This window comes from Coregonus lavaretus (genome assembly GCF_964263955.1).
Source record: "Coregonus lavaretus genome assembly, contig: HAP1_SCAFFOLD_2229, whole genome shotgun sequence".
NCBI classification, from domain to species: domain Eukaryota; kingdom Metazoa; phylum Chordata; class Actinopteri; order Salmoniformes; family Salmonidae; genus Coregonus; species Coregonus lavaretus.
In genome coordinates this window covers 53,522-64,687 of record NW_028157985.1, presented here as the reverse complement: position 1 = coordinate 64,687, position 11,166 = coordinate 53,522, and the positions used below count along the sequence as shown (strand labels likewise).

Below are 11,166 nucleotides of genomic sequence, written 5' to 3'. Positions count from 1 at the left end.
AAAAGTCACCTTGACCTAGAGAAATGTACACTGTTATCAAAACATCACGCCAGGGTAAGCCTACACGAAACACAGCCCTTATATTAAGGGTTTCTAAAATCCCCTATGGGAAAAATGAATGGTGGAAAAACGATTGGAACCATTTCCCTGTTTGACCGCTGGTTTTATGGGTATTATGACACCGTTTACCGTATAAACCCTAATACTCATTTTCAATGTTTTTTTTCCTCCACCTCAAACTCAAATACACCTCCGCCTGTTAAAATGTGATTTCACAGTCTGTAAGATATCTTTACAAGTCCTGCAAGTCGCCAAACTTTCTTTCACCATGTCACAGTCCTCCATTGGTCGCTAGCTATACATTCAGAACGACTATGAGCATACCTCTGGCTCCAGTTAAACAACCTCTATTCATCCCCCAAAACATAGGAACTCATAGGTTTCTGACACATCAATGTAGAAACTCCCTTTGTTCTGGGGTTAGTTAGATATTGTTGTGCTTCATTGGGGGTTTCTGCAGTGGTGGAGCATCGTTGTGAGACTGTGGCCGTTAGGGTTTGGCCTCCTGCATCTGCTCTAGTGGAGGCTGCTGCCCTTCTTGTGGTGGCGATAGAGCTGGCTGTGAGTCTCTGTTCGGATTAGGATTCCCGTTCTCATTCTCATTCTGGTTCTCTTTCCGATCCTTCTCACTAGGCTGATTCAAAATGGCGGGTACGTCCTTACAACAGAAGTACTGCTTCCAGATCTTCAGGAAAGCGTCGCGGAACTTGTTGATGCGGAAGGCGTAGACGATGGGGTTGACGGCTGAGTTGCCGTGCGTGAGCAATATAGCGACGTAGATCAGGAACAGGGGTTTGTCGCAGGTCGGACAGAACAGCGTGACGCAGTTGATGATGTGGAGGGGAAGCCAGCTGATGGCAAACAGGAAGAGGACCAGGGCCAGCGACTTGGCCAGTTTGAGTTCCTTGTTGTAGTACTTGTTGGGGTCGGTGTGGCTGGTGGTGCAAGCCTGTAAGAAGAAAGATTACCTTCAATAAAATATTATTGAAATAAACAAATCATAATTTCTATAGCTTTTATAGCCATATACATATACTCAGGGGATCCATTTCCCCCTAGATAGATAATCTAGTAGCCTAGGTTCTAGTCTGTGTCACGCTCGTTGTAAACAGCGGACCAAGGCGCAGCGGGATATGCGTACATTCTTTATTTCTAGTACACAAACAAACAAAAACAACAAAACAAAACGATACGTGAAGTCCTGAGTTGAACACAAACCTTCCGGGAACAACGATCCCACAATAAACATGTGCCAACAGGCTGCCTAAGTATGGTCCCCAATCAGAGACAACGAGCTACAGCTGCCTCTGATTGGGAACCACCCTGGCCAACATAGAAATACACGAACTAGAACCAAAACATAGAAAATAACACATAGAACATCCACACCCTGGCTCAACATATAAGAGTCCCCCAGAGCCAGGGCGTGACAGTCTGTTTCTGTTTTTTTGCCAACTCCTTATGGAAGTCTCCTGTTTGGTATGGCAATGAGTGACAAGGAGTTGGCAAGATAGCACAAACAGAGGTGGGGCGAGGCTACATAGATGGGAGGAGGGGCGGTGGTCACCTCACCTTCTTGTTGAGCTGCTTGTGGATCATGTAGAAGATCTCTGTGTAGATGACCAGCATGAGGAGTAAAGGAGGCAGCACCTGTAGTGAAACATAGTCCAGTCCCGTGTTAGCTCCAGTACCGTGTTTTACCCCATGCACTAGTTGACCTACAGAGCTACTTAACAACAATGTATGTATCCCTGAAACGCTTTAGTTCAACAAACAACATCAGACGCCCTGACCTCAAGTCTTATGAACATGATACATTACACAAAGAGAGATGTTATATTACCCAGCCGATATACTACACAAAGAGAGATGTTATAATACCCAGTCGATATACTACATAAAGAGAGATGTTATAATACCCAGCCGATATACTACATAAAGAGAGGTGTTATAATACCCAGCCGATATACTACATAAAGAGAGATGTTATAATACCCAGCCGATATACTACATAAAGAGAGATGTTATAATACCCAGCCGATATACTACATAAAGAGAGATGTTATAATACCCAGCCGATATACTACATAAAGAGAGATGTTATATTACCCAGCCGATATACTACATAAAGAGAGATGTTATAATACCCAGCCGATATACTACATAAAGAGAGAAGTTATATTACCCAGCCGATATACTACATAAAGAGAGATGTTATATTACCCAGCCGATATACTACATAAAGAGAGATGTTATATTACCCAGCCGATATACTACATAAAGAGAGATGTTATATTACCCAGCCGATATACTACATAAAGAGAGATGTTATAATACCCAGCCGACATACTACATAAAGAGAGATGTTATATTACCCAGCCGATATACTACATAAAGAGAGATGTTATAATACCCAGCCGAAGAAGTTGAAGTAGACCATATAGTCCATGCTGATTACGTTCTCAAACTGACAGGTGATGGTGAGATCCTCATTCATGGAACTGTTCTGCTGTAGCCTGCAGGGAGGAAGAGAAAGGGGGGGGGGGGGGGGGGGTGAAAGGGAGGGGGGGGGGGGGGGGTGAAAGGGGGGGGGGGGTTGACGGGGAGCAAGAGATAGCGGGAGGTGTTATTTACTTGCAGGAGGTGTTATCTAATTGGGTATATTATAGATACATAGTATCAATAGCAGAACTAGAATAACTGAGTTATTTATAAATACATAATCGAAAGGACAATTGGGGAGCCTGAAATGGCAACCATATGGGGCCCTGTTCAGAAGTAGTGCACTATATAGGGAATAGGAAGCCATTTCGGACACAGATAATGTCACATCGCAATTAGAAAACAACACACAACTAATTTAAAATACATGGCCATCTACCTCCAGAGGTTGTTCCAGCCCAGCATGGGGGTCAAGCCCACGATGAAGGCCACGGTCCAGCACACCACCACCGCCACGGCCGCTCGCTGCTTTGTCACCACACGCTTATAGCTGTAGAGATAAAGAGAAACCAGGCGGTTAGGGAGTTAGTCACCTATACCATAACACAAGGAGTTAGTCACCTATATCATAACACAAGGAGTTAGTCAACTATGCCATAACACAAGGAGTTAGTCAACTATGCCATAACACAAGGAGTTAGTCAACTATGCCATAACACAAGGAGTTAGTTAACTATACCATAACACAAGGAGTTAGTTACCTATATCATAACACAAGGAGTTAGTTACCTATACCATAACACAAGGAGTTAGTCACCTATACCATAACACAAGGAGTTAGTTACCTATACCATAACACAAGGAGTTAGTTACCTATACCATAACACAAGGAGTTAGTTACCTATACCATAACACAAGGAGTTAGTTACCTATACCATAACACAAGGAGTTAGTCACCTATACCATAACACAAGGAGTTAGTTACCTATACCATAACACAAGGAGTTAGTTACCTATACCATAACACAAGGAGTTAGTCACCTATACCATAACACAATGATGTAGTTACCTATACCATAACACAAGGAGTTAGACACCTATAACATAACACTAGGAGTTAGTTACCTATACCATAACACAAGGAGTTAGACACCTATACCATAACACAATGATTTAGTTACCTATACCATAACACAAGGAGTTAGACACCTATAACATAACCCTAGGAGTTAGTTACCTATACCATAACACAAGGAGTTAGACACCTATACCATAACACAAGGAGTTAGTTACCTATACCATAACACAAGGAGTTAGTCACCTATACCATAACACAAGGAGTTAGTTACCTATACCATAACACAAGGAGTTAGTTACCTATACCATAACACAAGGAGTTAGTCACCTATACCATAACACAATGATTTAGTTACCTATACCATAACACAAGGAGTTAGACACCTATAACATAACACTAGGAGTTAGTTACCTATACCATAACACAAGGAGTTAGACACCTATAACATAACACTAGGAGTTAGTTACCTATACCATAACACAAGGAGTTAGTCACCTATACCATAACACAAGGAGTTAGTAACCTATACCATAACACAAGGAGTTAGTCACCTATACCATAACACAAGGAGTTAGTCACATATAACATAACACAAGGAGTTAGTTACCTATACCATAACACAAGGAGTTAGTCACCTATACCATAACACAATGAGTTAGTTACCTATACCTTAACACAAGGAGTTAGTCACCTATACCATAACACAAGGAGTTAGTTACCTATAACATAACACTAGGAATTAGTTACCTATACCATAACACAAGGAGTTAGGTACCTATACCATAACACAAGGAGTTAGTTACCTATACCATAACACAAGGAGTTAGTCACCTATACCATAACACAAGGAGTTAGTCACCTATACCATAATACAAGGAGTTAGTTACCTATACCTTAACACAAGGAGGTAGTCACCTATACCATAAGACAAGGAGTTAGTCACCTATACCATAACACAAGGAGTTAGTCAACTATACCATAACACAAGGAGTTAGTTACCTATACCATAACACAAGGAGTTAGTTACCCACACACACACACACACACACACACACACACAGACACACACACACACACACACAGACACACACACACACACTCACACACACATTGACACACACACACACAGACACACACTCTCTCTCACACACACACACACACACACACACAGACACACACAAAACACACACACACACTCTCTCACACACACACACACACACACACACACACACACACACACACACACACACTCTCATGATCTAGCGTAGATAACACACGTAGCTCCCATAACAGCCTGACGGTTTAATAACAATGTAAATGGTTTCTTATCATATGTACCAAATGATTCACATTGCCTGTTGTGTCCTCCTGTGTTACTCTGTCCATGTGCATATGTCACGCCCTGACCTATAGAACTCTAGTTAGTTTGGTCAGGGCGTGCATGTTTAGTATCCATGTTATGGTTTTTGCTCTGCAAGGGCCGCGTCTTTTGTGGAGCGACGGGTAACGGCGCTTCGAGGGTGACTGTTGTCGATGTGTGCAGAGGGTCCCTGGTTCGAGCCCAGGTAGGGGCGAGGAGAGGGACGGAAGCAACGCTGTTACATTCGTCCTTCAACGTCCGTGACAGCATATCATGTAGATAGTGAGAGGTGATCCTCTCGTAAAGCTATATAGGCCCGTGTGTATTTTACAGGTCTGATTTAGATGTATGCATTATTAGGGTGTATTACACGTATGATGATGATGATGATGATGATGACTGTTTAATGATTTTTAAAAATCCAGAAATCCAGATTTATATCCAATATTGACACTAAATTGTCCATTATGGACCGTTCCTTTTTGTCCTTTGGTCATTCAGAACAACTACTGTGGAATCATTGATTGATTTATAATTGGAAATAGTTAAATTATAGTACTGCCTAATTTGAAGTGTTATTTTCTGTAGAAGTGTTAAAGGTGTTGTGAAAGAGGCGATGGCAGGTGTGAGCTAACTGATAACTTGACAAGGTTTAATAATAGACGAAGACATCAAAGACAGTAATGAGATTCAGCTATGCCACTGCCAGGAGGAGTCAAAAGTGCATGACAAATATGGCCAATCTCTCTCTCTCTCTCTCTCTCTCTCTCTCTCTCTCTCTCTCTCTCTCTCTCTCTCTCTCTCTCTCTCTCTCTCTCTCTCTCTCTCTCTCATTCTCATGACAAATTCCCTATCTCTTTCTCTTTCTTTCTTTCTCTGTCTCTCTCTCTCTCTCTCTCTCTTTCTCTTTCTTTCTTTCTCTCTCTCTCTCTCTCTCTCTCTCTCTCTCACACTCTCTCTCTCTCTCTCTCTCTCTCTCCCTCTCGCTCTCTCACTCTCTCTCTCCTCTCTCTCTCCTCTTTTTCATTCTCATGACAATTTCCCAATCTCTCTCTCTCTTTCTCTTTCTCTTTCTTTCTTTCTCTGTCTCTCTCTCTTCTTTCTTTCTTTCTTTCTTTCTTTCTTTCTTTCTTTCTCTTTCTTCTTTCTTCTTTCTCTTCTTTCTTTCCTTCTTTCTTTCTTTCCTTTCTTCTTCTTTCTTCTCTCTCTCTCTCTCTCACTCTCTCTCTCTCTCTCTCTCTCTCTCTCACACTCACTCTCTCTCTCTCTCTCATCTTCTCTCTCTCTCTCTTCCCTCTCCCTCTCTCTCTCATCTCAATCATGACAAATTCACAATCTCTCTCTAGGTCTTTCTCTCTGCTCATGACAAATTAACCATTCACAATCTCTCTCCAAGTCAAAGTGGCTTCGTTAAAAAAAAAGGATTGAAAGCGAGTATAATCACTGTCTAAACAATATTCAACAACAAATGGACCACATTCTGTGCTCCTCAGCCCTCCTTCTGTTTCTCCTCAGCAGCATAGCCCCAAGCGTTTTGTTTCCCTCTGAACATGGCAGCAGTAGCGGGTGTGTACATGAAACACAGCATGTGTCGTTTCTTTCACTGTCACAGACTCACTCATTCCACCTGTAACACAAAACAATATCCTCATCTTTCAAAAAAGGAAAGCCGTCTCCAAACCGAAAGACGGCAAAAAACAAAAAATAATTTTGTAATGCATAGGTGCTCTTTTATTAATTAAATAAGCTGACGCGTTTTGACCTCAAACGGTATTCTCCTCTAATATCTTTGAATAAGTGCCCTAGAAAATGGACAGGTACTGTAAGTTGAACAACAAAAAGCAGCACATTGGCAGCAGAGAAGAAGGGGTAAGACAGACAGAGATGTGAGTTTTCTCCACACAGTCACAGCTTGTTAGTCTCCAATCCTTCCTTCACTGCATTCCTGAGGACATAACAGCTAATTAGAGCTGCTTGTATCAGCTCTGCTATGGTAAGCTGTCAATGTGTGTGTGTGTGTGTGTGTGTGTCTTCACACGTTTGTGTGTGTGCTTGTGTGTGTGCTTGCTTTCTTGCATGTGTGTGTGTTAAGCTGTCATGTCAATACCAGTATGTCAGACCCCTCCCCTCTTCATGCCTACAGGGTACTGGCAGTGCTGGTAGGATATAGGGCTTCCTAGTGAAATAAGAAACAGAATCAATTCATGTCAGGAGAGGTGTGTGTGTGTGTGTGTGTGTGTGTGTGTGTGTGTGTGTGTGTGAGTGAGTGAGTGAGTGAGTGAGTGAGTGAGTGAGTGAGTGAGTGAGTGAGTGAGTGAGTGAGTGAGTGAGTGAGTGAGTGAGTGAGATGAGTGAGTGAGTGAGTGAGTGAGTGAGTGAGTGAGTGAGTGAGTGAGTGAGTGAAGTGAGTGAGTGAGTGAGTGAGTGAGTGAGTGAGTGAGTGAGTGAGTGAATGTAGCAGCTATAAGCAAGCACATGGAAGAAGAATGTGCTATGATGACCACCATCATGATGACCACCACCACTTCGTAATCAGATCTCTATCATCATTATCATCATTACACCCTCTTCATCACCTCCTCCTCCTCCTCCTCATCATCACCTCCTCCTCCCCCTCCTCCTCATCATCATCATTACACCCTCTTCATCACCTCCTCCTCCTCATCATCATCATCATTACACCCTCTTCATCACCTCCTCCTCATCATCATCATTACAACCTCTTCACTACCTCCTCCTCATCATCATTATACCCTCTTCATCACCTCCTCCTCATCATCATCATTACACCCTCTTCATCACCTCCTCCTCCTCATCATCATCATTACACCCTCTTCATCACCTCCTCCTCATCATCATCATTACACCCTCTTCATCACCTCCTCATCATCATCATCATTACACCCTTTTCATCACCTCCTCCTCATCATCATCATTACACCATCTTCATTACATCCTCCTCCTCATTACATCCTCTTCACTACCTCTTCCTCCTCATCATCATTACACCCTCTTCATCACCTCCTTCTCCTCATTACAACCTCTTCACTACCTCCTCCTCATCATCATTATACCCTCTTCATCACCTCCTCCTCATTATCATCATCATTACACCCTCTTCATCACCTCCTCCTCCTCATCATCATCATTACACCCTCTTCATCACCTCCTCCTCATCATCATCATCATTACACCCTCTTCATCACCTCCTCCTCCTCATTACACCCTCGTCATCACCTCCTCCTCATCATCATCATTACACCCTCTTCATCACCTCCTCTTCATCATCATCATTATACCCTCTTCATCACCTCCTCCTCATCATCATTACACCCTCTTCATCCACTCCTCCTCCTCATCATCATTACATCATCTTCATCACCTCCTCCTCCTCATCATTATACCCTCTTCATCACCACCTCCTCATCATCATCATTACACCCTCTTCATCACCTCCTCCTCATCATCATCATTACACCCTCTTCATCACCTCCTCCTCATTACACCCTCATCATCACCTCCTCATCATCATCATCATTACACCCTCTTCATCACCTCCTCCTCATCATCATCATTACACCCTCTTCATCACCTCCTCCTCATCATCATCATTACACCCTCTTCATCACCTCCTCCTCCTCATTACACCCTCTTCATCACCTCCTCCGCATCATCATCATTACACCCTCTTCATCACCTCCTCCTCCTCATCATCATCATTACACCCTCTTCATCACCTCCTCCTCCTCATCATCATCATTACACCCTCTTCATCACCTCTTCCTCCTCCTCCTCATCATTAGACCCTCTTCATCACGTCCTCCTCCTCATCATCATCATTACATCCTCTTCATCACCTCCCCCTCCTCCCCCTCATCATTACACCCTCTTCATTACCTCCTCCTCCTCATCATCATTACACCCTCTTCACTACCTCCTCCTCCCCCTCCACACCTCCTCTTCCTCATCATTACGCCATCTTCATTGCATCCTCCTCTTCATCACCTCCTTCTTCCCCTCACCCTCATATCACCTTCTTCTTACATCCTCCTCCTCATCATCATCCTCAGTAGTGCATTTTATCTACCTGCTAAGTTAGCCTATAACTGGATGGCACAGGAGGCTGCTGAGGGGAGAACGGGCTCATAATAATGGCCGGAACAGAGCAAATGGAAACCATGTGTTTGATACCATTCCACCTATTCCGCTCCAGCCATTACCACGAGTCCGTTCTCCCCAATTAAGGTGGCACCAACCTCCTGTGCTATGGTCAGTGTACGTATAAGACATAATGAGCTGGTTGTGTTTACCTGGTTGGAATTTTGACCCTGAGATAGCGGTCAATAGCAATGGCCAGGAGGGCTAGGATGGAACTTTGCGTCAGCACCAGCACCGTGCACGCGACCATCAGGCAGCTGTAGAAGTGAGTTTGGAGTCCGATGCTGATAGTTATCGCCAAGGGGATGACGAGGGCTCCCACTGCGATATCCGCCAGTGCCAGAGAAACGATGAAACAGAATGTTGTGTCTCTCAACGACTTGTTAATTTTCACAGCCCAGACCACCATCACATTACCCAGGACGGAGAAGACGGCAATCACCACCTCCATGCCGATGTAGAGCGCCTGGAGTGCTTCAGGCATCCTTACAGCCTATTATAGTCCAAATGAGATAGAACTAGGTATTATTCCAACAAAAGCAAGCTCGGAAAGCCTACAAAATAATCATTTGAATAGGGTTACACTCCTAGAGTGCAAATGGGTTTGTGCGTTGTTCGTCCATTCAACGTCCGTTCTACAGTGGCCACATCACTTGGATTATTCTATTTCCACAATACTGAAGTTCTGATACACATCCAGTTTGTGAAGAGATTTAGCATCATATGGACCCCAAAAAGCAGATCTAGGAATGAATGGTTAGGCCTATAATTTGAAGATGTAGCAGACTAGTAGTTCCGAGGTTGTTGTCGCGCGCTGCTGATCCTGTCCTCGTCCAATACCCTGTTCCACCACTTCGCTGGATCCACCTGCGCTCCGGGAAGGGACCCGTCCGCCCAGTATTGTTTATTATTTAGCCCCGGTAATCACTTCAACATCTTCTTCTTAGCCTATTTTATCCACGGTTTCTCAGTTGCCAGTTGAAAAGCATCACTTCGAGAATAAAAAAAAATCGTCCTGGAAAGTATTTAGTGAACGAAGCACACCCACTGAGCACATTGTTTCCACGCAATGAAATTACTTTGAACCAACTTGAAATAGATGTTGAATTGACGTCTGTGCCCCGTGGGCAGAGGTTTCGTTCTGTGCTAGGCGGTAGCTCAAATAAAATGCAATCGGGCGCCCGTGCTCTTCCGCCGTGCTCTTTCCGGTTGTGCTTTGTGAGTCAAAGCACTTGCGCTTGGCTCTCGAGCTCCTTTGTTTTGGTCCCACACTCTATTGCCCCTTCTCTGTTTCATTAGGCTATTCTCGGATTTCACCTTCTCTGTTTCATTAGGCTGTTCTCGGATTTCACCTTCTCTGTTTCATTAGGCTATTCTCGGATTTCACCTTCTCTGTTTCATTAGGCTATTCTCTGATTTCCTCTTCTTTGTTTCATTAGGCTATTCTCTGATTTCACCTTCTCTGTTTCATTAGGCTATTCTCGGATTTTCACCTTCTCTGTTTCATTAGGCTATTCTCGGATTTCACCTTCTCTGTTTCATTCTCGGATTTCACCTTCTCTGTTTCATTAGGCTATTCTCTGATTTCACCTTCTCTGTTTCATTAGGCTATTCTCGGATTTCACCTTCTCTGTTTCATTAGGCTATTCTCTGATTTCCTCTTCTTTGTTTCATTAGGCTATTCTCTGATTTCACCTTCTCTGTTTCATTAGGCTATTCTCTGATTTCACCTTCTCTGTTTCATTAGGCTATTCTCTGATTTCCCCTTCTCTGTTTCATTAGGCTATTCTCGGATTTTCACCTTCTCTGTTTCATTAGGCTATTCTCGGATTTCACCTTCTCTGTTTCATTCTCGGATTTCACCTTCTCTGTTTCATTAGGCTATTCTCTTATTTCACCTTCTCTGTTTCATTAGGCTATTCTCTGATTTCACCTTCTCTGTTTCATTAGGCTATTCTCTTATTTCACCTTCTCTGTTTCATTAGGCTATTCTCTGATTTCACCTTCTCTGTTTCATTAGGCTATTCTTTGATTTCCCCTTCTCTGTTTCATTAAGCTATTCTCGGAT

The 11,166-nt window shown here is 43.3% G+C and overlaps 1 protein-coding gene across 1 annotated transcript; it reads right to left on the bottom strand.

Moving 5' to 3' along the window:
- Positions 1-550: 550 nt before the first annotated feature.
- LOC311124568 (adenosine receptor A1-like) lies at positions 551-9,582 on the bottom strand (the record flags this gene model as incomplete). Its single annotated transcript, XM_084198686.1, has 5 exons — positions 551-1,009; positions 1,633-1,710; positions 2,474-2,576; positions 2,942-3,052; positions 9,251-9,582. 5 exons carry the CDS (start codon positions 9,580-9,582, stop codon positions 551-553), a joined length of 1,083 nt encoding a protein of 360 aa, XP_084054812.1.
- Between the last annotated feature and the right edge of the window lie 1,584 nt (positions 9,583-11,166).